At 53.8% G+C, this 27,462-nt stretch overlaps 14 protein-coding genes across 14 annotated transcripts; 7 read left to right on the top strand and 7 right to left on the bottom strand.

The window, feature by feature from the left end:
- Positions 1 to 490: 490 nt before the first annotated feature.
- PHYSODRAFT_470405 (hypothetical protein) lies at positions 491 to 877 on the bottom strand (the record flags this gene model as incomplete). The annotated part of the gene is made up of 2 exons (XM_009518937.1): positions 491 to 610; positions 689 to 877. 2 exons carry the CDS (start codon positions 875 to 877, stop codon positions 491 to 493), a joined length of 309 nt encoding a protein of 102 aa, XP_009517232.1.
- Positions 878 to 1,262: 385 nt separating this feature from the next.
- On the bottom strand, positions 1,263 to 1,684 carry PHYSODRAFT_466781 (hypothetical protein; the record flags this gene model as incomplete). Its single annotated transcript, XM_009518936.1, has 2 exons — positions 1,263 to 1,397; positions 1,496 to 1,684. 2 exons carry the CDS (start codon positions 1,682 to 1,684, stop codon positions 1,263 to 1,265), a joined length of 324 nt encoding a protein of 107 aa, XP_009517231.1.
- Positions 1,685 to 2,138: 454 nt separating this feature from the next.
- Positions 2,139 to 2,798, bottom strand: PHYSODRAFT_284543 (hypothetical protein). The gene has a single exon (XM_009518935.1). It carries the CDS (start codon positions 2,756 to 2,758, stop codon positions 2,438 to 2,440), a length of 321 nt encoding a protein of 106 aa, XP_009517230.1. The 5' UTR covers positions 2,759 to 2,798; the 3' UTR covers positions 2,139 to 2,437.
- A 2,916-nt stretch (positions 2,799 to 5,714) lies between these two features.
- PHYSODRAFT_353705 (hypothetical protein) lies at positions 5,715 to 6,374 on the top strand. Its single transcript, XM_009518934.1, has one exon. It carries the CDS (start codon positions 5,755 to 5,757, stop codon positions 6,073 to 6,075), a length of 321 nt encoding a protein of 106 aa, XP_009517229.1. The 5' UTR covers positions 5,715 to 5,754; the 3' UTR covers positions 6,076 to 6,374.
- A 363-nt stretch (positions 6,375 to 6,737) lies between these two features.
- Positions 6,738 to 7,240, top strand: PHYSODRAFT_473324 (hypothetical protein; the record flags this gene model as incomplete). The annotated part of the gene is made up of 2 exons (XM_009518933.1): positions 6,738 to 7,007; positions 7,106 to 7,240. 2 exons carry the CDS (start codon positions 6,738 to 6,740, stop codon positions 7,238 to 7,240), a joined length of 405 nt encoding a protein of 134 aa, XP_009517228.1.
- Positions 7,241 to 7,510: 270 nt separating this feature from the next.
- Positions 7,511 to 7,971, bottom strand: PHYSODRAFT_323400 (hypothetical protein; the record flags this gene model as incomplete). The annotated part of the gene is made up of 3 exons (XM_009518932.1): positions 7,511 to 7,624; positions 7,793 to 7,871; positions 7,946 to 7,971. 3 exons carry the CDS (start codon positions 7,969 to 7,971, stop codon positions 7,511 to 7,513), a joined length of 219 nt encoding a protein of 72 aa, XP_009517227.1.
- Positions 7,972 to 10,514: 2,543 nt separating this feature from the next.
- Positions 10,515 to 11,075, top strand: PHYSODRAFT_468927 (hypothetical protein; the record flags this gene model as incomplete). The annotated part of the gene is made up of 1 exon (XM_009518931.1): positions 10,515 to 11,075. One exon carries the CDS (start codon positions 10,515 to 10,517, stop codon positions 11,073 to 11,075), a length of 561 nt encoding a protein of 186 aa, XP_009517226.1.
- Positions 11,076 to 17,281: 6,206 nt separating this feature from the next.
- On the top strand, positions 17,282 to 17,695 carry PHYSODRAFT_323398 (hypothetical protein; the record flags this gene model as incomplete). Its single annotated transcript, XM_009518930.1, has 1 exon — positions 17,282 to 17,695. One exon carries the CDS (start codon positions 17,282 to 17,284, stop codon positions 17,693 to 17,695), a length of 414 nt encoding a protein of 137 aa, XP_009517225.1.
- A 1,515-nt stretch (positions 17,696 to 19,210) lies between these two features.
- Positions 19,211 to 19,696, bottom strand: PHYSODRAFT_323397 (hypothetical protein; the record flags this gene model as incomplete). The annotated part of the gene is made up of 1 exon (XM_009518929.1): positions 19,211 to 19,696. The coding sequence occupies one exon, from the start codon at positions 19,694 to 19,696 to the stop codon at positions 19,211 to 19,213; it is 486 nt and encodes a 161-aa protein (XP_009517224.1).
- Positions 19,697 to 21,422: 1,726 nt separating this feature from the next.
- PHYSODRAFT_473082 (hypothetical protein) lies at positions 21,423 to 21,812 on the top strand (the record flags this gene model as incomplete). The annotated part of the gene is made up of 2 exons (XM_009518928.1): positions 21,423 to 21,611; positions 21,699 to 21,812. 2 exons carry the CDS (start codon positions 21,423 to 21,425, stop codon positions 21,810 to 21,812), a joined length of 303 nt encoding a protein of 100 aa, XP_009517223.1.
- A 958-nt stretch (positions 21,813 to 22,770) lies between these two features.
- On the top strand, positions 22,771 to 23,368 carry PHYSODRAFT_477552 (hypothetical protein; the record flags this gene model as incomplete). Its single annotated transcript, XM_009518927.1, has 3 exons — positions 22,771 to 23,073; positions 23,158 to 23,279; positions 23,332 to 23,368. The coding sequence occupies 3 exons, from the start codon at positions 22,771 to 22,773 to the stop codon at positions 23,366 to 23,368; spliced, it is 462 nt and encodes a 153-aa protein (XP_009517222.1).
- Positions 23,369 to 23,462: 94 nt separating this feature from the next.
- PHYSODRAFT_469960 (hypothetical protein) lies at positions 23,463 to 23,750 on the bottom strand (the record flags this gene model as incomplete). The annotated part of the gene is made up of 1 exon (XM_009518926.1): positions 23,463 to 23,750. A coding segment is annotated over one exon (288 nt), but the record flags the coding sequence as incomplete, so codon positions are not given.
- Positions 23,751 to 23,907: 157 nt separating this feature from the next.
- Positions 23,908 to 25,101, bottom strand: PHYSODRAFT_248863 (hypothetical protein; the record flags this gene model as incomplete). The annotated part of the gene is made up of 4 exons (XM_009518925.1): positions 23,908 to 24,255; positions 24,356 to 24,412; positions 24,467 to 24,539; positions 24,632 to 25,101. The coding sequence occupies 4 exons, from the start codon at positions 25,099 to 25,101 to the stop codon at positions 23,908 to 23,910; spliced, it is 948 nt and encodes a 315-aa protein (XP_009517220.1).
- Positions 25,102 to 26,057: 956 nt separating this feature from the next.
- PHYSODRAFT_408263 (hypothetical protein) lies at positions 26,058 to 26,453 on the top strand (the record flags this gene model as incomplete). Its single annotated transcript, XM_009518924.1, has 1 exon — positions 26,058 to 26,453. A coding segment is annotated over one exon (396 nt), but the record flags the coding sequence as incomplete, so codon positions are not given.
- Between the last annotated feature and the right edge of the window lie 1,009 nt (positions 26,454 to 27,462).

Below are 27,462 nucleotides of genomic sequence, written 5' to 3'. Positions count from 1 at the left end.
TGTGAGAGTTTTGAAAGCTAGGATTCCAGTGTCGTCTGATATCGGGAAACCTAGCGCTCTGCATTCTAATATCCTATGCCCTCATTTTCTCCCTGATGAACTCGCCTCCGTTGTTTCAGGCGTGCACCAAGCCTCGCTTTTTACTGAAGCCCTCGGTGAGCGATCAGCGCTGTACCAGTCGCACCGGTGCGGTAACTCTGACCAAGTGAGCGTCAATTGCCTGACGATGACTCGTCAGATTCAAATGGTCTTGTCCATGCCAACGTGTATTGTGCATCAATCTTTTTCCTGAGGCGGGCATAGCACTGCAGGCACAGCCACCGAAGCACTTTGATGAGAGTGATTCGCTACACTAGTTGCCATAAAGACTGTTGTATTTCAAGTTGTGTACGCTACGGTCCTCAGTGGAGCTAGCAGAGTTGTGCGACCTCAAGGGATTCCAATTATTTTGCGAAAAGCTACAGTGCGTCATCGCTTGTAGTCGAATCTCTTAGAGACGGCTCGTATCCAGCTCGTTGAACATGCGAATCTCCAGCTTCTTGGCCAAAAGAGGTGCCATGTAGGCCCCAAACGTGGCGTAAAACGGGTTGGCCACGTGAATCTTCAAGCTCTGTTGAATAGCGTGAACCAAGAACACACATCACGTTAATGCAAATCTACAGTCAGCACGCAGCGCATTGCAACATACGCTCTTCTTCTCGTAGCGCTCGACGATGGTCCACTTGCGCGGGTCCTGGTGGTCCTGCATCACGTGCCAGTTCAGGACTCCCGCGTCCTTCATGTACACATTCGAGGCCTCAACCAGCTTGCTGCGGATTTTCTCCGTGACTTCCTTGCCTTCCTTGGCGTACAGGTGGCAGACGATCGTGTAGACCATGTTGCACTCGTCTCTCCTCGTTTAACGAACTCGGCAGATTGTAGAATGACGTTGGAGGTCGACTCGACCTGGTCGAGTCGAGCGTAGCGCGGGAGCAGTTGAAGATGGTGGTTCAAAAATGTTTACGACGACATCTTCGCTTTGGGGTCGACACATACAGAAACTTGCCTCAAGCGCACTCCGCCTCGCCGCAATGATCACTCCAGCGCACAAGTGCATTAGAATCTTAGCTCTGGTACCGATCGACCGCATTAAGACAACAATTCAGCTGATTCCAAGGAGGTAGCTTCAGCTCCCGCAACTAAGCCCATTCATCGCGAAAGGGTTAACGTTAACCATAGACTCCGTGAGATTATTATATCACTTCCCCCCATCCTTGACGCGTTCATTCGACGTGCACGGGCTTGCTCGTGTCCAGCTCGTTGAACTGGAAGATCTCCAGCGGCTGGTCCAGAAGAGCTCCCATGTAGACGCCGAACTCGGCGTAATACGGGTTCGCCTGGTGGATCTTGAGGCTCTGCTCAAACACCATCACCATTAACAACAACAGCGACAACAACTTTAGCAACTCCGTAATGGAACAAGTATACAGCGAACGTCACTATCTGCACAACGTACGCTCTGGCGCTCGTAGCGCTCGACGATGGTCCACTTGCGGGTGTCGACGTGGTCCTGCATGACGTGCCAGCCGATGACCTCAGCGTCCTTCATGTACGTCTGCGAGGCCTCGATGAGCTTGCTGCGGACCTTCTCTTCGACGTCCTTGCCTTCCTTGGCGTGCAGGTGGACAACGAGCGTGTAGACCATCTTTGCTGTGCTTCGACGGGTGCTTGGTGCTTGGCAGCAAATTGCAGAATGACGAAAGCAAACGTGGGTGAACTGCGCTGCAGATACGCATACAATCTTGTTTACGTCGTGCAATCGCCACATCAACTGCAGGTGTAATGACAACTACAGAGCAGTGTCGACGAACACCACAGTGCAAGCAAAAAGTAGTGTCGGCACCGTGGCTTGCCTGTAAATTACAGGCCCAGTCGCCTGGCCAATTCTCCTTACGGTTTGCTTGTGTACAACGTGCGTGTCGACTGCTGAAGTGGTAAGATATCGACGGCGCCGCGGGGAGCGACAGCACTGTTGCTCCTGGTTGTGGGTCTGTACACGCACAGCCAATAGACAGCCACACTCCTCGGACTGCTCAAACTGACTGCCATCTCCTCAGCATCCAGATAAGCACTGAGAGCTACAACCCAACACCGACATTGCTCCTCAAACGTACGTGATATTCATCTTTTTATACGGGCAGCAGCGTTGCTGCTCTCATACGCTCGCGGACGCACACGACAGACACTAGAACTCCACTAAGAGACCCCCAAGGCGCCAGCGACTGCACCAACAAAGGCTTGACCAAACGACCGCGAAGACTCCTCTCACCGCAAACACCGAACAGACTCGCGCTTGGTTGACTTGGCGACCAGCTCCGCGGCCCCTCGACCTCGTTACTGCTCAGCACAGCGCGCTGACGCCTCGGAGACCACCTGCTACGCATCCGAAGGCGGGCGCTTACTCGACGTGCACGGGCTTGCTCGTGTCCAGCTCGTTGAAGCGGCGCAGGTCCATGGGCTTGTCGAGCAGCGGGATGACATACGGGTCGAAGGTCTTCCAGTACGGGTTGCCCAGGTGGTACTTCTGGCTGCTCTCGTGCTCGTAGCGCTCGACGATGCACCACTTGCGCGGGTCCTGGTGGTCCTGCATCACGTGCCAGCCGATGGTCTCGATGTCCTTGGAGTACACCTGCGAGGCCTCGATAAGCTTGTTGCGCAGCTTCTCCTCGACCTCCTTGCCCTCCTTGGCGTACAGGTGAACGACGATCGTGTAGACCATTGTGGTAGTAGTTGGGTGGTTGCTTGTGAACTTGACAGGAAAATGAAAAGTGAGATCTCGAGGGCGGCGGAAAGTCTCGCTCGGCTCGCTCGCTCGGACGTGGCGCTCGGCTCGGCTGCGTGTGCCATGGGTCTCGGCAGTGCCTGCAACGTCATTGAAGTAGGCGTGGAGCATCACGGATACGCAAAGGTATCCGGTTCACATCGGAGCGGTCTATCATGGAGTTAACTTCAGACTTGAACTTTGAACGCCCTCGCTAACCTGAATCCTTCAATATGCGATAACCATGCTTGTGATTGCTATAGTGTCTAGTCAGTACGTGCCGTGGTGATGCTTCTACAACCTGAACATCTGCTTAATCGAATAGAACCCTGATATACAGTATTACAGGCAGTTCTAAATTCTAAATCGGAGTGGATTTGCGCTTGAATCACCTTGACCTCCACACGCCAAGCAGCTGGCCCCAGCCTGTGGGTCAGCAGGTCGTGCCACGCAGCGAGCGATACCGGTACATGCATTGACCAGGAGTGGCCGGTCAGTTCGCTTCCTTCGATGCGGTGTCAGCCTCGCCCAGGAGGGCTGGCCTCTGGGAGTCGGTTGAGTTGACGAGGGAACGCAGAAACTCGCCGTGGTGCACGTACACGTGCAACTCAGTGCCAGCACTGCGGATGCAGCTCTCTGCTGGCAGATCGTCTGAGTCACGGGTTGAAGTTGTCGTGGTCCTCCTTTCTCTGTCGACCATCGAGCCACTCGCCCAATGTTACCACAGGCAGAGATGAGGCACAATTTGTGCCGTACAAATTCGGTCGCGATCTCGAGGAGGCGCCAGTGTCGGAGCAGCTACACTAGTGGTTCTCACGGTTGGTAGATTTGCAGGTTGCAGGTAAATCTAACCAATCAGCGTAAACCTGCAGGTGTGTTCAGAAAGTGCATTGCAGGTTAGCCAGCATACTTTGTGACTTGCTGCAGGTTTGACTGCAGGTTTGCAGGTAAATCCTATTGGCTGATGAAACCTGCGGACCTTCCGTGAGAACCACTACTGTACTGTACCGGTAGCAGTGCTATCATAACCTTGCACCAGGCGTGATTGTTCGCTACGTTGGTACGAATCGCACCGCACTGCGATCAGTAAAGGCTAACTGATTGATACGTACGTGTACATGTACATTTTTGTTGAGACTTCTATTGTGGAAACCGATTAGATTGTCTAATTGGGATATAAATCGGTTGATTAAGCAGATGATTAAGCTTAATCGGGTCTGATTTGCTAAATCCGACCTCCTAATTAGATCGACAGACTAAGATTTGTACTCTGATTTGACAGAGCGGTCAGTTGTGCCTACAACGCCATGTGGCAAGCTGATTTAGCTGCTCCACGGCTTACAAAGCCCGGGACAGCTGATTTGCATGCTAATCAGCCCGAATGTCCGACACCCCGGCATTCGGTGGCCGATTTAACGTAAAACCGACAAACGCTAATGCTGACGAGAAATGACAGCGCAAATACATGACTTCAGAACTTGATAAATAGAATGCAGTACACATCGAATCTCACAGAAGCGTATTTAATGCACGCGATGCTATTTCTCGTTAGTAGGTACGCGAATCACTCAGCTCGTGGCGGTAAGTGGTCGCTCGTCGTATTTCTGGCGGGTAATGAGGCAACCCCCATTTTATTAACCTTACACCGATTTATACCCTTACCAATGCCATATGAAATCATAAGGATCCCCGATTTAGTACCAGTCAAATCTCTCATGGACGCTGCTTTATCAGCTAATCCGCTCGGGCAATCTAATCGGTTTCCACAATAGAAGTCTCAACAAAAATGTACATGTACACGTACGTATCAATCAGTTAGCCTTTACTGATCGCAGTGCGGTGCGATTCGTACCAACGTAGCGAACAATCACGCCTGGTGCAAGGTTATGATAGCACTGCTACCGGTACAGTACAGTAGTGGTTCTCACGGAAGGTCCGCAGGTTTCATCAGCCAATAGGATTTACCTGCAAACCTGCAGTCAAACCTGCAGCAAGTCACAAAGTATGCTGGCTAACCTGCAATGCACTTTCTGAACACACCTGCAGGTTTACGCTGATTGGTTAGATTTACCTGCAACCTGCAAATCTACCAACCGTGAGAACCACTAGTGTAGCTGCTCCGACACTGGCGCCTCCTCGAGATCGCGACCGAATTTGTACGGCACAAATTGTGCCTCATCTCTGCCTGTGGTAACATTGGGCGAGTGGCTCGATGGTCGACAGAGAAAGGAGGACCACGACAACTTCAACCCGTGACTCAGACGATCTGCCAGCAGAGAGCTGCATCCGCAGTGCTGGCACTGAGTTGCACGTGTACGTGCACCACGGCGAGTTTCTGCGTTCCCTCGTCAACTCAACCGACTCCCAGAGGCCAGCCCTCCTGGGCGAGGCTGACACCGCATCGAAGGAAGCGAACTGACCGGCCACTCCTGGTCAATGCATGTACCGGTATCGCTCGCTGCGTGGCACGACCTGCTGACCCACAGGCTGGGGCCAGCTGCTTGGCGTGTGGAGGTCAAGGTGATTCAAGCGCAAATCCACTCCGATTTAGAATTTAGAACTGCCTGTAATACTGTATATCAGGGTTCTATTCGATTAAGCAGATGTTCAGGTTGTAGAAGCATCACCACGGCACGTACTGACTAGACACTATAGCAATCACAAGCATGGTTATCGCATATTGAAGGATTCAGGTTAGCGAGGGCGTTCAAAGTTCAAGTCTGAAGTTAACTCCATGATAGACCGCTCCGATGTGAACCGGATACCTTTGCGTATCCGTGATGCTCCACGCCTACTTCAATGACGTTGCAGGCACTGCCGAGACCCATGGCACACGCAGCCGAGCCGAGCGCCACGTCCGAGCGAGCGAGCCGAGCGAGACTTTCCGCCGCCCTCGAGATCTCACTTTTCATTTTCCTGTCAAGTTCACAAGCAACCACCCAACTACTACCACAATGGTCTACACGATCGTCGTTCACCTGTACGCCAAGGAGGGCAAGGAGGTCGAGGAGAAGCTGCGCAACAAGCTTATCGAGGCCTCGCAGGTGTACTCCAAGGACATCGAGACCATCGGCTGGCACGTGATGCAGGACCACCAGGACCCGCGCAAGTGGTGCATCGTCGAGCGCTACGAGCACGAGAGCAGCCAGAAGTACCACCTGGGCAACCCGTACTGGAAGACCTTCGACCCGTATGTCATCCCGCTGCTCGACAAGCCCATGGACCTGCGCCGCTTCAACGAGCTGGACACGAGCAAGCCCGTGCACGTCGAGTAAGCGCCCGCCTTCGGATGCGTAGCAGGTGGTCTCCGAGGCGTCAGCGCGCTGTGCTGAGCAGTAACGAGGTCGAGGGGCCGCGGAGCTGGTCGCCAAGTCAACCAAGCGCGAGTCTGTTCGGTGTTTGCGGTGAGAGGAGTCTTCGCGGTCGTTTGGTCAAGCCTTTGTTGGTGCAGTCGCTGGCGCCTTGGGGGTCTCTTAGTGGAGTTCTAGTGTCTGTCGTGTGCGTCCGCGAGCGTATGAGAGCAGCAACGCTGCTGCCCGTATAAAAAGATGAATATCACGTACGTTTGAGGAGCAATGTCGGTGTTGGGTTGTAGCTCTCAGTGCTTATCTGGATGCTGAGGAGATGGCAGTCAGTTTGAGCAGTCCGAGGAGTGTGGCTGTCTATTGGCTGTGCGTGTACAGACCCACAACCAGGAGCAACAGTGCTGTCGCTCCCCGCGGCGCCGTCGATATCTTACCACTTCAGCAGTCGACACGCACGTTGTACACAAGCAAACCGTAAGGAGAATTGGCCAGGCGACTGGGCCTGTAATTTACAGGCAAGCCACGGTGCCGACACTACTTTTTGCTTGCACTGTGGTGTTCGTCGACACTGCTCTGTAGTTGTCATTACACCTGCAGTTGATGTGGCGATTGCACGACGTAAACAAGATTGTATGCGTATCTGCAGCGCAGTTCACCCACGTTTGCTTTCGTCATTCTGCAATTTGCTGCCAAGCACCAAGCACCCGTCGAAGCAGGTCTACACGCTCGTTGTCCACCTGCACGCCAAGGAAGGCAAGGACGTCGAAGAGAAGGTCCGCAGCAAGCTCATCGAGGCCTCGCAGACGTACATGAAGGACGCTGAGGTCATCGGCTGGCACGTCATGCAGGACCACGTCGACACCCGCAAGTGGACCATCGTCGAGCGCTACGAGCGCCAGAGCGTACGTTGTGCAGATAGTGACGTTCGCTGTATACTTGTTCCATTACGGAGTTGCTAAAGTTGTTGTCGCTGTTGTTGTTAATGGTGATGGTGTTTGAGCAGAGCCTCAAGATCCACCAGGCGAACCCGTATTACGCCGAGTTCGGCGTCTACATGGGAGCTCTTCTGGACCAGCCGCTGGAGATCTTCCAGTTCAACGAGCTGGACACGAGCAAGCCCGTGCACGTCGAGTGAACGTTTCAAGAATACGCCACTCTTAATACTTGAGTAATACGCTGGTTTCCAAACATTTCAGACAAACGGGTTTCTCTGTCCCGACTCAAACTCGACTCAGCAATGTTTGCTATCGTTTTTTAATCAGATTTTTAACGGAGACATTCACGCTTAGCTGGAGGGTGAGATGTGTATGCGGCAGATCCACGGTTCAGCGGCCCCAAGGTTCTCCTGATACCTTCTTCATCAGTCAACTTGTCGCCGCTATCCGAGAGCTGTGCCAAACGCCATCTACAGCTCCTGGAACTGGTGCACGTCCAGGCTCTCCTGGCCCTTCTCCAGTAGCGCCACCAAGGCGTCCGCGAGCGTCTTGTAGTCCGCGTGTTCGCGGTGCTTTGCCACGCTCTACTCGCGCACAAGGCAATAGTTCACACACACAAGCAACAAGATCAGTACTCCCATGATACACAAACCAACAAGCATCAGCCGACCGACACCCCGGTAAAGCACTAGTGCAGCAGCATGCCTCAACGAACGAGCGCGGAAGAATGGTCAAGTAAGCAGTGTACGTACGCTCTCCTGGTCGTAGCGCTCGACGATGGTCCACTTGCGCGGGTCGCTCGTGTTCTGCATGGAGTGCCAGCCGAGGACGCTGGCGTCCTGGGAATATGTCTGCGAGGCCTCGGCCAGAGCTGCTCCTCGCCATCCTTGCCGTCCTTGGCGTACAGGTTGACAACAATCGTGAAGACCATGGTTTCTGGAGTGGTGGAGAGAGAGGTGGGGTGGAGTGGGGGTGGGGTGTTGCTTGGTGATTCGAGGGGAAATTCGAAAGTGAGCGAGCGAGACGCAGGCTTGTATCAGACGGCGATGGATATACTCGGTCTACGACCATCGCTGCCGAGGCGTGGCGTGGCGTGCCCTGTCGCTTTGGATACGTACGTCACTTCAATCTGGCATTTTAATCCCGTTTGCGCTGGGCACGCAGTAGGCGATTCTTGGTAATCCGTTTCGTGCGAGTTGTGTTGTTGAAGCTCCGAAATCTTGGGGTCGTATGGATGAAACGTAGAAGTTGGTTCAGATTTATGTTAATCTGGTGCTATAGCTAGCTGTGCGCCTCTGTTTTAGTTTCATATTGAGGAAGGCTTAACCGACGTCTTTCTTCTCCGATAAATAGAGCTTGGTGATCCGCTGGGATCCTCCCAACGGTAGTTCAACCCACCGGTAGCTCAACCGAATACTTTACATGTTGACGAAACAAGAGCAGCTGGCCGCTACGCCAGCCAGAGACTTCACTAAATACAGTCAGTTTAAGATTTGCTCAGCAGAGAGCACCCGGGACTTCAGTGGTACGGCGGCCTGGCAGAGGACCACGTGCGAACAAAGTTAACTTTAGTCAATTACTAAAGTTCCAAGACAATCCGACTCCGCGCGAGCTCAAGCGCGTGACACCATGGAGCATGATGAAGAGAATCGTGGCGGTGCAGAGAGGAGTGGCGAAGAACGCGGCGCTCACAATGCCGGGGGGGGGGGGGGTCATGAGCACGCCGGCGTCGGTGAGCACAAGGCAGACGCTGTAGACGACGAGCTGGCGGCACGGACGGCTGCGATGCGGTTGGAGAGCGCGGCTTCGCCTGTGCCCGGCTCCCCAGGACTGATTATTCGTATCCCCAACCCTTTCGACGCTATGGACGGCGTGAACGACGATGTGGAGATGCCGACAGCAAGCCCCGGAGCGGCGCAGCTGCCGACTCAACGACGTGTCGCCGCAGCTCCTGCGCTACCGCAGCCACCGAGGTTTGCCGGCCGCACGATGCAGGATCGGTGTGACTTTATGCAGAAGTACGAGACCTACTTAGCGGCTGTAAATGCTCTGCAGACGCCATACGGCGGAGCATTCGCGATGCCTGTGGCCGCTTGCATCGCGTCGAGAACAAAACGAATGATAGCGCGGTACGAGTTCAATACCTCGCCGGACCTGATCACGGAGCAGCCGTGGATCAACTACTTCTTGCAGGCTAAGGTTCTCTCCCTGGTTGACTATGCGGCGGTGGATGTCGCTATGAAACAGCTGGAGATGAAGACAGCGTGGCCAGAACCCGAGAGCAGGATGATGAATTTGCAGGCGGATCTGGAGAGTATTCTGGATAAGTTCAACTTGACGGATACGGCATTTGAGCATGAGCAGCGTCGGCTGGTAAGGTACCTCGCCGATGCATAAGCTCCTCCAAGCTTCAAAGCTGTGGTCGCGACGAAGCTGACGTTGCAGCAAAACAAGCAGTACAAGAACAAGGTGGTTCCTTTCTGCGCGTGGGTGACCCAGCTGCTGCGAGAGTTTATGACCTGGGAGCACATTGTGCCGCGGGAAGCAACGGTCCAACGCTCGCAACCGCCTACCGCCAGCCGGGACGCCAACACTAGTCGCGGAGGAAATGGAGGCCGCGGACACCAGTCTGGTCGGCGAGGGCGAGGCGGACGAGGTCAAGACTCTGGTGGCGGCCGGGGTGGACGCGGAGGTGAGGCAACCTCCGCACCATCGACCGCGGGCACAAGTGCGGCACCCCCGGCAGCGACAAGTGACCATCGACCCGCAAGAGGCTCTTGCCTAAAATGTCACTCAAGTGAACATCAAGTGCGCGAGTGCCCTCGCTGTGGGCCGGAAGAGGCTGCTAGGCTGCTACGGGAGCTCCGCGAGCGTCGAGAGGCACGGCGGGAGGCAGGCATCCGCAAGTTTGGCGTCGAAGACACCGCTAGGCGATCGGAGGCTGACGATCGTGGCTCGGTCGTAGCTGCTGTTGATGGGGTTGCTGTCACTACCCTCATGCTAGACACCGGAGCAGACACGTCGCTCGTTGCCCGGGGCGTTCTTGAAGCTTTGGAGAACATGGGCAAGGTGCTGAGTATAAGCCCGGTGGTGGCCGTGACGCTCTCACCCGCCGGCAAAGGCACTATTGGCGTGGCCCGTGCGGTCACCTTCCGAGAAATCATCTTGACTACATCAGCGGGGCCGCTGATGCTGCGGAATTTGTCGTTCTATGTGGAAGAAGACAACCTGAGCATGGAGGTCATCGTCGGGCGTCCCGTAATGTAACTCCTCGGTTACTCAACCGACAAGTTATTAGTGGAGGCGCGGAGCGTAAGCTCTGACTGGGAGCTCGGGGGTAGCCACTCGAGCGTTGCGAAGGGAGTCAAGGCGCCGACGACGACGCAGAAGATGCGCATGCTCCAGGTGAACCCGCGGACTGCAGACGAAGAAGAGAAGGTGGAGCGACACGAGACCCGCACGACGACGCCTGTCATGAATCCCACGAATTTGGCCGAAGTCATCCAATATCTCGAGAAGAAAATCGAGGTTGCAGCGAAAATGGGGTTGACACTGGATGGGACTGCAAAACTGACCTCGATACTTCGCGTGCGCGCCGATACTTTTCGCGTGGAGTTCGGCAACGACCCACCTGTGAGCGTAGCACCGATGCAGGTCCGCCTTAAACAAGGAGCGCAGCCCGTTCGAGCGCAGCCGCGTCGCTACTCTCCTACCGATCGTGACTTCCTCGACAGGCATACGCGTGCCTTGATCGAGAACGGCCTCATCTTTAAGAATCATCGCAGTCGCTGGGCCTCGGCGCCAAGGATTGTGCGTAAGAAGGAGCAGGACATCGACCCGAACGCCGACCCTCGGATGACAATTGATACGCGAAGTGTGAACGAGAGGACGGTGCCGATGCCCTGGCCCATGCCAGTACTCGATGTGGTCATAGGCGAGTTGGAAGGGGCAAAGTTCTTTTTGTGTTGGATTGGTTCCGAGGCTATTGGCAACTGCCTCTGCACCCGGACTCCCAGGAGTTCTACTCCTTTGTGACTCATCGCGGAATCTACACCCCGACGCGAGTGCCGATGGGCGCCACAGACGCTGTTGCGTACTGTCAGGGAGTCGTTGAAGAGATCTTCGGAGACCTGCTAGGGGAGTGCATGCTGGCCTGGTTAGACGACATTCTCGGGTACGCAGAGTCCGAGGAAGCCCTGCTCGAAGTGCTGGACAAGGTACTCGCACGCTGTGAACAGTATGGTTTAAAACTCCATGCCAAGAAGTGCACAGTCTTCTCCACCGAGGTCAAATGGTGCGGCAGAATCATCTCCGCCGACGGCGTCAAGCACTGTCCGGAGAGAGTCCAGGGGCTAGCAAAGATGCAGCCGCCCCGTACGGCTGGAGACCTGAAGCAATTCGTTTGCGCAGCAAATTGGATGCGCCAAAGTATTCCGGAGTATTCGCGCATTTCGGCAGCCCTCTATGAAGTACTGGACCGCGCGGCACAGGTCGCAGGCTCACGAAAGAAGAATCAGTTGGCGAAGGTGCGCCTCGAAGAAGTGGCGCGGGGAGACAAGGAGACTGCAAGTTTTGAAGCTGTGCGTGCTGCATTGCTGAAGATGGTGCCACTCGCGCATCCGAGCCTAACAGTGGACGTCTGTTTGTACACGGATGCTAGTCAGGATTACTGGGGTGCCGCTGTGACGCAGCTCCCACCTGACGAGGCACATCTCCCGCTCGACATGCAGAACCATAGCCCGCTAGCCTTTTTGAGTAGACGTTTCGTGGGTGCTGCAAGTCGCTGGTCGACGATCGAAAAGGAGGCCTACGCGATTGTTGAAGCGAAACGCCGCCTGGAGTATCTATTGCTCCGACCGCGTGGCTTTCGACTGTATACCGACCATCGAAACCTCGTATACATCTTCAACCCGTATGCTACTGATGGCACCATGGCGAGATATCAGGCTGATAAATTGCAGCGGTGGGCACTTTCGCTGATGTCATCATCGAGCATGTACCTGGTGAGGTGAACGTCTGGGGCGATTTGCTCAGCCGTTGGGGCGCGGGCCTACTTTGGGCGGACGAGAACCGTGCAACGAGGGTAGCGCGTTTGGCCGTGGTGGAGCGAGTATCGCCACTAGAGGACCCTGAGTTTGTATGGCCATCGGAGCGTGAGATCAGGGCAAGTCAGGAACAGGCACGTGCCGCCGGTCGCGACCTTGAGGGCTCGCAGCATGTCGCCGAGCGTCAGCTTCTGGTAACGACGACTGGCCAGATTTGGATTCCTGCTGCTGCGGAAGATCTTCAGCAGCGATTGTGCGTGATTGCACATGCCGGCGCAAGTGGACATCGAGGTGCTCTGACGACCCAACGAGCCCTTGAGGCGGTATTCTACTGGAAGACGCTCGCGGCAGACGTCGCCGCGTTCGTGAGTGGATGCCTACACTGTATGGTGACTGCAGGTGGCCGCATTCCCCGTCCGTATGGTGAAACGCTGCGAGCTACAAAGCCCAACGAGGTTCTTCACTTTGACTACCTGACCATGGTCGAAGGTGAAGGCGGCGTAAAATACGTCCCGGTGCTGAAAGATGGGATGAGCATATACGTGGAGCTGGTTGCCTGCCTCCAAACCACGGCAGACAACGCCTACCAGGCGCTGATCGACTGGTTTAAACGATTTGGAGTAGTGCACCAATGGGTTTTAGACCAAGGGGCGCACTTCAGAAACCAGATCATTGACAGGCTGCAGCGTGCGCTTGGCGCGCAACATCACTTCTTGACCGCCTACACGCCATGGGCGAATGGAACGGTTGAGGTGGTTAATCGCGAGATCCTGAAGTGCATGAAGGCGCTCCTCAGTGAGCACAGACTGGCCATCCGAGATTGGCCCATCCTGCTCCCGATCGTCCAAGCAGCGCTGAACAGTATGCCCGCTGATCGTCTTGGTGGTAAGACCCCTGTGGTGTCGAGAAAGTTGAGTGAAGCTCACGGCAAGCCCCGCGGCATTCGGCGTCAACTCAACTGGCGGATCGAGGCACATCGCCATTCGTTCGATGGTGTTCGGCGGCCGCGGATTGGCCAGTCTGGACAGATGACGATGACTCGTCGACACTCAAGCTCAAGCCGTGGTGTGTCCACACAACACCGGGACTTCAAGGACGACCCGAACCTACGGCGAACTTTGGCCTGGGTTCCGCACCTAAGGCGACTCTTCGAGCATCGGGAGGCCGTCCGAGCCTTCAAGAGAGTTCTGAAGAGTCGGGTGGTTACTTGGGAAGATCCAAAACGGACGCGTTTATACTAGATATTTGTATTGAACCATAGGAAAGAGAAGATAGAACAGATAAGCCCTTTGGGCAACAATAACATAACAGCTTTTCCTCCCAACCACTCAAGGAAGACGTCCGGGCTATCGGTGAGTTCCCGTAGCAATTGGATAAACCTGTTGGTAGGATTATGACTGTCGGTGGACGCGCCTGCTAGTATCGTAGCGTGCGTTTACCCGTGGTCAGGCCAAGAGAAGAAAAGAGGTGGCCGTGTATACGAAGGGCGAGTCATCGCCGTGTAGTGGAGGAGCGAGAGCGCACTCCATTTATCCTTCCCGCCGGAGTATAGCTCCGGCACCCTCGTATCAAGCCGTGACTGTCTGGGACCCTTCCTTCCTGAGGGCCTGCGAGGTTTATATTGTGTGTGAGAGCGTGCCAGCCTTTGCTCGTGGCTGGTGACGCTGGGGTTTTCGTCAGTTGACTAAGCGGAAACACGGTGCACAGAGGAAATATCAACCCGGAAAGTTCCTGAGCCTTCAGGTTCTAACCCTACCAAGCCCATTGCGTCATCGGGTCTTGGTGGGTGTTGTTGATGGGGAAAGTGTGCTATTATATAATTTAGTGCGTGTTCCTACACGACACCCCGATCACGGCGTTTACTGCATTACCCGGTGGTAACCAGTTGACGAGCATCCTCCATCCGCGCGAGGCTGAGGACGCTTCCCTTCATTGGGTTGAGAAAGAGATACATGCACATCTAGACCACGTCCGAGTGGCATCGGACGGACTACACGCCGAGATGGCCGACGCTAGCGAGAAGCGACGACGCGCCGCGAGGGAACGACACGCCCGCCGCCAATGGGTCAGGCTGCAAAAGTTTAGCGAGGGCGCTTTTGTGCTCGCCGCGACGGCTACGGGGCGCACCGGCAATAAACTCGCGTTGGTGTGGCGAGGCCCCAAACGCATTCTTCGCGCGCTGAACGACTTCAAGTTTGAAGTCCAAGACATCGTGCAGCCGTTTGAGGTGTCCGTACGCCACCCCTCTCGTCTACAACTGTATCGTGACGCTGGTCGTGGACAAGTCGACGAATTACAAGAGCAGGCGATCTACGGTGAAGGTGGCCATCTCGTTGAAGCGATTCGCGACTGCCGGCTGAGTCCAGCCATGCACCGGTATGAGATCTTTGTGAAGTGGTACGGCCTCGACGATGTTGAGAGTTCATGGAAGCCAGCGGACAGTATCAAGCAGGATGTCCCGCAGCTGTTCCAAGCCTTCGTGGATGCGGTGCCGGATGATCCGCTTCGTTTAGCCATGGCCCGCACCCTCACGCGACCTACCACTCATGATTCCGTCGCACCGACACTGCCACGCCAGCGTGCTGCTGGGCGCCGGTCGCGACAGCGAGTTGCTACCGAGTAACACAAGTCCTCCACGTTTGGGGGGGAAGTGATCCGCTGGGATCCTCCCAACGGTAGTTCAACCCACCGGTAGTTCAACCGAATACTTTACATGTTGACGAAACAAGAGCAGCTGGCCGCTACGCCAGCCAGTGACTTCACTAAATACAGTCAGTTTAAGATTTGCTCAGCGGAGAGCACCCGGGACTTCAGTGGCACGGCGGCCTGGCAGAGGGCCACGTGCGAACACTTGGCGAAGCGCCGCGAGGACCCGGAATACAAGGCGTTTGTTAGCGCATTGCTGCCGCTACTCGAGAACTGCCTGGAAAGCACCAGTTCAAGGAGCTCTGACTGCCAGGTCGTGGGTGAATGAATGGCCCTCTTGCGAGTTCTTGCAGATTACCTTTGACGTCCATGGAGTTTGGACTACTGTTTGTAGTAGAGCAGGACAACCATATACTCAGTAAACCGTACAAACATAGATATTATTGAGTAGCAAACTTAGTTGTTGGAGCATCTCATGATGGAATAATTATCTGTGGATTTGGAATAACGAAAAGTCGTGCTGTTCTACTGGAGCATATCGAGGGCACATACATTTGTGCGGGTTGTACACAACACGACTTTGTCCAGGATCTCAAGTTAAGGGTTAACAAGCGTATCTTCGTAACTTACAACTATCATAGGTAGAACATCTGGACTTAAAACAATCAGCTGGTAAAAAATGTTGTCTAAACTTGGAAGAATCCGCGGATAAAAAACAAAATCTCCAACACCAAGTGGTTTTATGTTCGAGGCAGACTCGACCCACTCACCTAGTCTTGTCCCTCGTGGTGGAGCTGTTCTCTTTTCTCTAGGAAGACATCTGGAGTAGCTGGTCATCGCGAACGTAATGCTCTCGATAGCTATATGTATTAATCCACCGGCGACCGCTCTTATCCTGATTTTGCAGGGATAAGATTAATATGGAAATTTGTATAATTGTGGGGTGGGTAAGCGAGGTCCCCAGCGGCCGGTGCCGACCCTTTGGGTTCCATTAGGTTTCAATCTCATTGGTCAGAGTTATCCAATCAAATGTCGGCTATGTGCGTAATAATGAGCTGGTTCAAGACTCAACTGAAAAAAACCTTGGTCTATTTTTCCCTAAAATTCGAGATATCCCCATAAGGCAAGTTGCCACTTTAGTAGAATTTTCGATGGCAACTTTTAGCCAACCGCCCCTGCTTGTAATACTGACCGCAAGGTACTGAGTGAGGTATGAAATTGTAGCTCAAGATTTCAACAATCAGAGACGATACCAGCTAACTAAATCCATGCAATATTCAGCATATTTAACGCAAGCTACTAAGCCATCTCGAATTCGAGGTTGTGCCAGTTTAGTAGAGATTTTAGCAGTTAGTTTGTATTGAAATACCAGCTGTTTGCTCCCTTGTACCTTGAATAATTATATTATCAACCAATCATGGAAGCTATACGCGAAATATTGTCTGTTCATTGGTCGACGTGACGCTCTACTAAACTGCTCACTCTCTACTAAAGTGGCAACTTGCCATATGTAGAGAATCCAAACCAGAATGTTGTGATACGTGAGCAGAGTACTTGATAGACTCACATTTGGTATCGTCGTATTTTAATATGCTCGGAATGACCCTGTGTGGCAGCGGCGGGGACGGTCCCTCGCGAGCATACGGACGCTGAGGCAGCAAGCCTGCCGTGATAGTCTGTCAGCGTGAGAGATATAATACCCAGAATCCTGGTCAATAAGCAACCCGTTCAGTATCTAGAGTGTTATTGTATCCTGCGGGTGAAGCCGTGGCCGTACAAGACCGTTCGAAGATGAGGAAGACGTACTGCACGTGAGGAAGTCACTGAGTCCGTGATGCGGCTTGAAATATGGCGTGCATCGATCCACCTCTGCCATTCCTGCACAGCGCGTTGATTCATGCTTCCGCTCTCGATGGCAGGCTACTGTAACTCTTGATGTTTGCCAACACGATATCTTGCCCGCTTGGGTAGCTCCACGCCAAATGCAAGTTCGACGCCTTCCAAATTCGTAGCTCCAACGTAAGTAGATGGATGCGTTGGAGGCGGGTAGACGAGCTAGAGAGCGCCGCTTTCATGCTGAAGTGGATTTCAAAACATGCCGAACCGAAGGTAACACGCTATCAAAAGCTTGGACTAGTTTACTACTCGGTATCTCTGTTCCCTGCGAGACCTACGTGACGACAAGAACATCAATGGTGCTCCGATGATATGGCTACTCTGCCGAATGAGCGTGCATCTGTGGATTTCAGTATGATATCACGAAGCAATGGTGATTGTGGCCATGTGACAGTATGTATCGGATTTTGTATGGTCAACCATGGCAACGTGGCTTCGCGGGCTCGTCAACACTGACATGTTTGTATAGTTCTTAGTTTAGAGGTGTCATGGTTGATTCAGAGATGTCGATATTGACATGTTTATCTAGATTTTAGTATATCATGTCGCTATTGACTTTGATAAGTCAATATTGAGATTTTTTACTAGGTTTCAGTATATCAAGCAAACGGTTTGATATATTGCTCCGTTAATCGAATGTAAGCTAAACCTAGAATGAGCTCCGGTCGTTCGCCGATCTACGAGCCTCACTGGGAGCTACGACAGGCTGCCCATGTGGGGCTGGTCGAGGCCCGAAAGCGCGTTGTACATGTCCGGCTTCTGAGAGACCGCGGCCATGCCGTCCACGCAAGGCCTCTAGAGGGGCGCGGCCGTGCCGTCAGTGTCGAAGTTGTCGATCGCCACGAACGTGCGCTCCGTATCGAGCAGATCGGGGGCCGCGGGTCTGCCATCCGTACCGTGATGGTCTGTGTCCGCGAGTGTGCTGCTCGTGCAGGGCTGATCGGGGACCGCGGGCGTGCTGAACTAGACGAGGTCGTCGGCATGGCGTTGGTGCCGGGTATGTCGGGGGCAGTCGGCATGGTGTCAGTGACGGGCATGTCCGGGCCCGCGATCATGCCGCCCCAGTAGACAGCAGCAATTTGAGTTCGGCAGAGGTCGGATTGAGAGGACGCAGGTAGCCGGGCGCGATCACGACATTGTAGGCGCTTGAGTGCTTGTCAGCAGTTTTAGAAATGAGCTTTCGATGCGGGGCGGCGGCGAGCTTTGGTTCCGTTCATATGCTCACGAAAACGCCTCTAGATTCCGTACCCAGGGGGGAAATTGTAAGCAAATCTATTGGTTATTTCAGGAGTAATTGACGATCATTGGTGGAATCGTTTGAATACGTGCGATGATTGGTGGAATTGCTTGATGGCAGCAGGAACCGCCCAAGCAGGATGGCGCGAAAGGTGATGAAGATGTGCACGTTGAAGCTTTGCGCGTTGAAGTGATAGCGTGACGTGCATAGCGTAGCTTAAGTGTGGAAGTCGTTAATGGCAGTAGTGCCACAAACTAAATTCTCCCGCATTTTGCTACCCTACAAGATGAGTTCATTTTGGCCGTAGTAGCGGTCACCGGCGGCACGAAATCACAGCGGCCTGACGTCTTAGCTTTAGGACCGCTCTCACACCCATGTAGAAGATGTAGTAAGTGTATTCTAGGCCGCGGCGCCGGCTCCCCTCATGTCAGTGGCGCTGCCGGCGCCGCGCTACTTAGGCCGGTTGATAGGATTTCATGCCGCCGGTGTCCGGCACCTCGGTCGAAATGGGTACTTTTGTAAGGTAGCAAAAAAGTAGTGATCGCCGTGCCGGCAGCGCCGCCAACACGAGCGAGGCCAGCGCTGCGGCCTAGAATAGTTCCATTGCATCCTTTGCTTGGTGTTTAGCTAGGCTCTACAGCTACTTAAGCCGGCGGCTAGGATTTCATGCCGCCGGTGTCCGACACCTCGGCCGGGTACTTATGTAAGGTAGCAAAAAGGAAGGAATCGCGGCGCCGGCAGCGCCACTGACATGAGGGGAGCCGGCGCCGCGGCCTAGAATACACTTACTACATCTTCTACATGGGTGTGAGAGCGGTCCTAAAGCTAAGACGTCAGGCCGCTGTGATTTCGTGCCGCCGGTGACCGCTACTACGGCCAAAATGAACTCATCTTGTAGGGTAGCAAAATGCGGGAGAATTTAGTTTGTGGCACTACTGCCATTAACGACTTCCACACTTAAGCTACGCTATGCACGTCACGCTATCACTTCAACGCGCAAAGCTTCAACGTGCACATCTTCATCACCTTTCGCGCCATCCTGCTTGGGCGGTTCCTGCTGCCATCAAGCAATTCCACCAATCATCGCACGTATTCAAACGATTCCACCAATGATCGTCAATTACTCCTGAAATAACCAATAGATTTGCTTACAATTTCCCCCCTGGGTACGGAATCTAGAGGCGTTTTCGTGAGCATATGAACGGAACCAAAGCTCGCCGCCGCCCCGCATCGAAAGCTCATTTCTAAAACTGCTGACAAGCACTCAAGCGCCTACAATGTCGTGATCGCGCCCGGCTACCTGCGTCCTCTCAATCCGACCTCTGCCGAACTCAAATTGCTGCTGTCTACTGGGGCGGCATGATCGCGGGCCCGGACATGCCCGTCACTGACACCATGCCGACTGCCCCCGACATGCCCGTCACCGACTCCATGCCGACATCCCCCAACATGCCCGGCACCGACGCCATGCCGACTGCCCCCGACATACCCGGCACCAACGCCATGCCGACGACCTCGTCTAGTTCAGCACGCCCGCGGTCCCCGATCAGCCCTGCACGAGCAGCACACTCGCGGACACAGACCATCACGGTACGGATGGCAGACCCGCGGCCCCCGATCTGCTCGATACGGAGCGCACGTTCGTGGCGATCGACAACTTCGACACTGACGGCACGGCCGCGCCCCTCTAGAGGCCTTGCGTGGACGGCATGGCCGCGGTCTCTCAGAAGCCGGACATGTACAACGCGCTTTCGGGCCTCGACCAGCCCCACATGGGCAGCCTGTCGTAGCTCCCAGTGAGGCTCGTAGATCGGCGAACGACCGGAGCTCATTCTAGGTTTAGCTTACATTCGATTAACGGAGCAATATATCAAACCGTTTGCTTGATATACTGAAACCTAGTAAAAAATCTCAATATTGACTTATCAAAGTCAATAGCGACATGATATACTAAAATCTAGATAAACATGTCAATATCGACATCTCTGAATCAACCATGACACCTCTATACTAAGAACTATACAAACATGTCAGTGTTGACGAACCCGCGAAGCCACGTTGCCATGGTTGACCATACAAAATCCGATACATACTGTCACGCCTCAACGTTTCTTCGCGAAGCTCCTACAGAAACCAATGTAAACACATCTCCATTTTCTTCATGTCGAGACGTCATCTCAAATAACCTGCCAGGGGCGAAGTACCGCGTTAGTAGGATCAGGTGAACCCCGCGCTGAGAAGATAGGATTCACAGCAGCGCGTTGCGGAGACGTTGTTGGCGCAGCATATTCGCCTTCAGCCCGTTCAATATCATAGACCGGTAGTATTAGCCTCTGTAGTGTACAACGACAGCGGGAGTATGAAATATCCAAGACCATCTAAAACATCGCCCAGTTATCGAATAGTATTTTCTTGGCCAAGACAAGATGCTACAGACCGTCAGTGCTACACTCATAATGACGCTCGTGATGCTAGAAGGAGAAAAGAAGGAGAATCGGAGAGCATGAGGGGGCGCCAAGGCAGCGATGACAGTCCGGATTAGCAGCTGGAGAGCACAGGCCGGCAGAGATACCGATAACGAAGGAGAATCCGCTGTGGTAGCTGAATACACATGATATATTCTACGCATGTGTGACGTCTTCCCGGTGATCCCATGTGCTAGTCTCATCGCTCTGTAATCGCTATACTTCTGGGAACTACTATGATCCTCATGCCCACATGCTGACGTGTAAAGTACTTGTTGGGAGTATGGATAGCATTGTCCACAGCACGACGCCTACCCAAGACAAGCCCATACCGAGACTTGCAGGCATACACCAAAAGGTATGGACCTGTGAGCGTCTAATACACGAGCGACGCTATGGTCACATTACTGGTTATGATAGTGCGCGGTCCACCTCCCGCTAATTTTCAGAAATTTACATTAGGTTGAAACGCTAAAATTTAGCGCTCATGTTGCACTTTCAAACGTAAACCCACGCGTGACACCCAATCGAGGCGCGAACGAGTTCGCGCGCGCGAATGGACCTACCACGCACGAAATCCGCAAAGCAATTTGATTGGCCGGAACCAAGTCGGCGGGATCTCGAAAGGTCGCCACGGCCGTATGGCTTGAAACGGCACTTTCCCCCGAGGTTTTTCTTATCCCTGCAAAATCGGGGATAACGGTCGCCGGTGGGTTACAATCTAGCGTCTCGCCATCACTATGAATCTTTCAACAGCTGTCGTAGAACACGCAAATCGACGTCAATTGAAACCGAGCGGCGAATGTTATGCGAAAATCCACCGACTGCCTTCTAGCGTCACGTCATGTCTTCACACGCATAGCTTTCGACAACCGTTTGCCTCCCAATCGGTCAAAACACGCACTGGCAATTTGGACGGCGTAATCGGTGTCACGTTGAAGTGGCCTACCTACGTGTGTATCTTGCCGTGCCGTCCTAGGCTCTCGACAATAGCTTCAATGCGGTCTCGCCCACATCGTTCACTTTCGAAGTCACTTTCGACTCCCCAAATAACCACACTCCCCTGCTCCACTCACTCACCTAACCAAAAACTATGGTCTTCACGGTTATCGTCGGACTTTACGCCAAGGTTGGCAAGGTCGTCGAGGAGCAGCTGCGCGCCAAGCTGGCGGACGCCGCGCACACGTACTCCAAGGACGCTAACGTCGTTGGCTGGCACCCCATGCAGAACATCGCCGACCCCCGCAAGTGGACCATCGTCGAGCGTTTGGATCAAGAAAGTGTACGTATCCTGTAGCTAGTGGTGCGCCTCTGTTTTAGTTTCATACCGAGGAAGGCTTAACCGACGTCTTTCTTCTCCGATAAACAGAGCTTGGCGAAACACCGCGAGGACCCGGAATACAAAGCGTTTGCTAGCGCGTTGCTGCCGCTACTCGAGAACGGTCTGGAAAGCATGCATGTGCACCAGTTCAAGGAGCTCTAACTGCCAGGTCGTGGGTGAATGAATGGCCCTCCTGCGAGTTCTTGAATATTCCCTCTGTCGTAAACCAAGTTTTCGGCTACTGCATGTACACCTTTGCCCAGACTTAGTTGTCTAATCCGCATCCAAAGTTATCAGCTTTTATTTTGGGTGGGAGCGAGGTACCCGAACTAAGGTGTACCATTCTCGTTAGTGCAAGCAAAGTCGTCTAATTCCCAATCAAAGTTGGCACTGACCAAAAGCTACACATGCACAGCATCAAACTAAGCACCGATGGGCTTCTGCACCTGCACTTACTCGCCGTACACCATGTCCTCGCTGCGAGTTGCGGCGTTGACGAATTGGCCGCGTGCAGCTCCATACTCTGCATCATGCGCTGCGTGATCTTGGCCATGTTCACATGAGCTGCGCGTTCGAGAATGCGCAAGCGCGCCTCGGTCTTCATCATCGGCTGGTCGTCGCTGATGAGCAGTGTTCAGGAATTTATCTAAAGTGCATGTAGAGCACTACGCGGATGGTTCTCTTGATGCGCGTTGTGTACTGTGGCGTACGGTCATACTGCTGCTAGCGCTTGCGGCCACCGTTGTTATTGCTCCTGCGCAGCGCGCCGCCGGACATTCTCGTTGGTGCGCATCACGTTGTCGCTCATGACTGAAGCCGTTGTAGCGCAGTCCCAGCAGATCCTATAGCACTCGCGTGATGCTGGGTAGATGTGGTGTTTATTCAGGATTACTCTGGCACTTGTTGCCTGCAGCGATTACTCCAAGTTTACTCTGGTAGTTGTGTTGGTTAGAGCCAACCATTAGATGCAGCCTCTGTAGAGCTAGGTTGTAGAGCAAAGAGCTTCTGCTTCATGCAGTCTCTCACTTTTCATTTTAGCTTGCAATCAACAAGCACTTCAAGCAACAAGCAGCGGAAATTGACACAAAGTATATTTTAGTCCTTCAAGGACCGCAACAAGATGCAAAGCAGTGAAGCTCGATACGAAGTCGACGGGGACGCCATCATGCAGAGTGTTCATCAGCCGGTGTTCGAGTTTGTTCAAGCGCCCAGACTGGCCGACTGGAGCCAGGATGCGGTCGTGAGCTGGAAGAGGAGGTGGGATCAGTACGTGGGTATTGTCCGCCAACGCTGTATGGAGAGCGGCGAGAGAGTGGAAGTTGCTCTACGCTCGGTCAAGAACTGCATTGAGCCGGAGCTTCTCGAAGCACTGTGCCTCTACGAGCTACGCAAGTCTGTCGACGATGCGACAAGTGAAGAACTAGTCGCATTGATAGATGTCAATCTTCGGTCCGTGAAAAACGCCCAAGTTCCCGACCTCGATGATTTCTTTCGGTAGATGCTGAAGGTTGACCTTCGTGAAGATGGTATTGACGCCAGAGTGCTGAAGTATTACCGCGACTTTGCAACTCTCATTAAGGAGAACGGGTTGAGCCAAATCCTCGGAGTAGGTAACCCTGCGGATAGCGGGTATCAGGATCGCATTAAACTCCGATGCACGGTGCTGATCGACAACTTGGAGCCGAAGATGCTTCGAGATGATGTTCGCCGGCATGTGAAGTACGAGTGCCGCGAGGCCAAACGCAATGACTTCACTCTCTTCGGTATTATCAAGGAGAAGGCTCGCCCTCAGCACAAGTACTATGTGCTTGCTCAGGAGCAGAAGGTCAGCCCGACGTCCAAGAAGGAGAAAGCGCTGGACCGTAGCAGCAAACCAGGCAACAAACCTGGGAACTCAAAACCAGTGAGCTCGACTAAGAGTGCCGGAGGTGCTGGCGGCACTGCAAAGTATCCTTCGATCAAGAAGGAGGTGTCGCCACCTAAACCAGGGTGCTGGGACTGCAAGGTGGGGCCATCCATTTTCAGGGCTAGTTCATTCGGCAGGTGAGTTGTTACACACTCCTTAGCGGATTCCGACTTCCATGGCCACCGTCCTGCTGTCTAAATGAACCAACACCTTTTATGGTATCTAGGTGAGCGGGCATTTTGGCACTTTAACTTTGCGTTCGGTTCATCCCGCATCGCCAGCAAAATACTCAATGTATTGCAATACCTTACATCGCCCTCCGCAAATGCGGAATCACTTACGAGGAGCCCCTCAGTTGGAGACGTCGTTGACCGTGTTGATGTCCCAGTAGTGCCTGTTCGCACGTAAAAACATCAACATTTCCAAATTCTCAGGCAACAACGACCACCGCTGTGGCGTGATCACCAACTTGGCTTGAGAAAACAGGCGCTCGCAGCGGTTGCTCGTAGGGGGCATCCTCTTCAGCAGTTCCGAATACAGCGATAGCCCACCCTGCGCTGCGCTCATCTTCTTAGTCTTCAGGACGGCGGCCGCGAAGTTCTTCTTCTTCTGCGCGTCGTCGTTTTCGTCCCTCTCCTTGCGCTTACTTCCCACGGCCGCTGGCGCTGTTGAGACCTCGAAATGACGAATGGCCTTGCGCTCATTGGCTCCCCATTAATTACCTGGATATTACAGACAAATAACATGTTCGTTAGTAGTGTCCAAAGGCACATGATTAATACTGAAAATAATAACATACCTTCACAGCAGCCGTCTCGAAGCTGGGAGAGTGCACGATGCTTGCCGTGGGGCCGAGCTATGGCTTCAGCAGCGGGAAGCGTTCAACAATAGAGTCTAAAAGCACACGCACATCTGCGAGTGACAGGTCGTCGGACTGGAGTGCAACGGTGACGCTGTCGAACATCCGTAGGTCCTCGAAAAGGCTCTTGATACGTTAGTGCATTGCCGCCTTGGGGATGAGATCGAAGACAGCCTCTACTTGCTTGATATCGTCCCGGATACAAACGTAGCGCACCAACATCTTGAAGGTTGAGCCCAACGGGTCACGTTCGGGCGCAGCGGCGACAGCTTCGTCTGGTCCTTCAACGCAGCGCGATTGTTGATGGTGCGCAACACTTGCATCAGCGCGCTCACTGCGCTCACCTCGTCCGTGTAGTCCTCCAGGTACTTGTTCACCGCCAAGTTAAAGCGGTGAGATGCACAGCCAATCAGCGGGACCTCGAGGCGTGTCGCAGTTGTTCGGTTGGTGGCGCAATTGTCGCCAATCAAAAACGCCAAGCTCTCCAGTGATTGGTTGTATTTCTCGAACACGCGCGTGATGAATGCGCAATGTGTTGGGGCCGTCAGATCGCCCTCTCCCATTGCTTCAATAGCAAGGAGCGGTTGCTCAAGTTTCCCGTTCTTGCAGAACACGCCAAATAGAGCAACATAGTGCTCTAAGCTGCACGACCAACCGTCGTACATGGCGCCGCACACCCCTTGCATGTCGACACCAATCATGCCCTCGACAAGCGCCTTCATAGTACCGTAAACCACGGCTTGAATGCAACACACGCATTGAATGCAACACCGTAAAAACTGTGAGGAATCGACTATAGACAGTGCACAGATTAGATACACACCATCGGGTTGACAAAGCCAAAGGCGGAGAGAGATCCAGCCTGGCTGAGCTGATGGGCTGCGTAGTCCTCGACGTAGTTGGGGTGCTTGTCCTTGAGATGGCTGAGCAGGTTGGTGTAGTCACTTGAGGGAAGCTGCTTGCGGCGCGTGCCGCAGTAGTTGCAGGCGTAGTAGTGGTCAGTTGTCGCCGCTTAGAAGAAGCGACAGAGGTCGCGGTTCGTGGTCGAAGTCATAGCGTGGAGAACGGTGGAGGCTCAAGCAGGGAGAATAGGAAATGAGAGAGTGAGTGCGCGAAGCACAGCTTGGTTGTACGGTGGAGAAAGCTTGCTGTTGCCTCTCCAGAGCCACTCAAGTTGTCGTTTTGACCGGTCCGCGTAGACCGAACCGACAAATATTATATTACTGATATATTGCTGTCGATATCAATAATATGGCTTCTTCATATATTACAATAGTTAATAATTCCGTACAAAAATAGCAATATTTTTTTTTCCTAGCGCTGGCCAGTGCACTAGTCGGAGGTGACCTGCAAGGTCATGGAGGGTTGTGAAGAAGATTTTATCCTGGGCAATGACACGCTAGTGGCGCTGGGAATTGACGTCAACGAGCAGCTATCACAACTTGCTGCTGGGCCTCCTGCTGGTGATTAAGACCCGTTTGATCTGGGGCTCCCGGCAGTGGTTCCTCCGTCTGAGATCCGGACGAAGCTTGAGGAAATGGTGGCAACTGCGGGGGACAATGGGTTTGACAAGGGCTACCTGCGTTTCCTACGAGAAGCTGTGCTCGAGTTTGAGGATGTTTTTCGCATCGATCTGCTGGCAGACCCGCCTGCCGATGTTGAGCCGCTGCGGATCACGCTGCAGCCTGGTGCCCAGCCATTTCGTGCTCGGACTCGGCGGTATGGAGCAGCGCAGAGTGCGGTCTTGCCAGAGCACGTGCATACCCTGGAGAAGATGGGGTTTGTTCGTCGAAACAATATGAGCCGGTGGGCTTGCGCGGCTGTGCCGGTGCCGAAAGCAGGCAGGCCCAACGAGTTTCGTCTCACGATTGATTATCGGCCCGTGAATGTGTTGACTATTCCTATCGCTGGCACGGGTGCGGACTTGACGTCGTCCTCTGAGAACGTGGATGGCGCGTACGGGTTTGCTGGATTTGACATGCCCAGTGGCTTCTCGCAGCTCCCGCTCGACGATGATAGTCAAGAGATCATGAGCTTCATTACGGACGACGGTGTGTGGACGCCGTGTCGAGTGCAGCAAGGAGCGGCTGGCTCACCCCTGCATTTTCAGAATCAAATGAATGTGGCCTTCGCGGACATGCTCTACGTGGGGTTATTGATTTGGATTGATGATATCCTTCTCTACGCTCGCACGCCTCGCGACTTCGTCGCTGCCCTGCGCCGATTCCTGACTCGAGTGCGGGAACGTCGCCTGAAGTTGAATGTTGTGAGGAGTTTTCTCTTTCGCAAGGAAGCCAAGTGGTGTGGTCGCATCTTTAGTGGTGCCGACATTCGCCATGACCCAGTGGGTTGCGTGAGATGCCCCTTCCTGCTACTGCTGCTGACTTGCAGCAGTTCCTTTGTGCTACGGGGTGGATGAGAGACTCACTCATGGATTATAGTCGAGTCATGCAGCCGTTGCACGACAAGCTGGAGGAAGTGGTGAAAGTGGTGGGGCGTACGAAGAGGCTGGCAGCTGGGGCTACTATTACGTGGACTGACGACGATGTTGCCGCCTTCGTTGATGCTCGCCAGCTCCTTGCGGCGGCGCAGACGCTGCACTTCCCGTCTTCCGAGGCCAGTATCTGTGTGATGTCGGACGCTTCCGATCGTGGCTGGGGGCTGGTCGTCTCTCAAGTCCGGGATTGGATTGAAGGCGTGCCTGTGACAGAGCAGCAGCACGAGCTGCTCGTATGCAAAAGCGGCAAGTTCGACGCAACTGCCAAGCGCTGGAGCATTATTGAGAAGGAGGCGTTCCCCATTATTTGGGCCGCCCGTCTCCTCACCTACTTGCTCGTTCGGGCTAACGGGTTCCGCCTTTACTGCGACCACAAAAATTTGATCTACGTGTTCGCTCCGGACCAAGAGGTGAAGAGCCACGTACGTGGCCAGCTGCAGCGCTGGGCTATGTCGTTGACGGGGCTTCCGTACCAGATTGAGCACATCGATGGTCAGGCCAACTTGTGGGCCGACTTGCTTTCACGGTGGGGTCTACCTTCAGGAGAGGA

Source organism: Phytophthora sojae, assembly GCF_000149755.1.
Source record: "Phytophthora sojae unplaced genomic scaffold PHYSOscaffold_1, whole genome shotgun sequence".
Classification (NCBI taxonomy): domain Eukaryota; phylum Oomycota; class Peronosporomycetes; order Peronosporales; family Peronosporaceae; genus Phytophthora; species Phytophthora sojae.
This window is presented reverse-complemented; position numbering and strand designations above follow the sequence as displayed.

Excerpts from the sequence above, each read along its gene's own strand:
- PHYSODRAFT_353705 (XM_009518934.1), top strand. The coding sequence starts at position 5,755 with ATGGTCTACACGATCGTCGTTCACCTGTACGCCAAGGAGGGCAAGGAG.
- PHYSODRAFT_284543 (XM_009518935.1), bottom strand. The coding sequence starts at position 2,758 with ATGGTCTACACGATCGTCGTTCACCTGTACGCCAAGGAGGGCAAGGAG.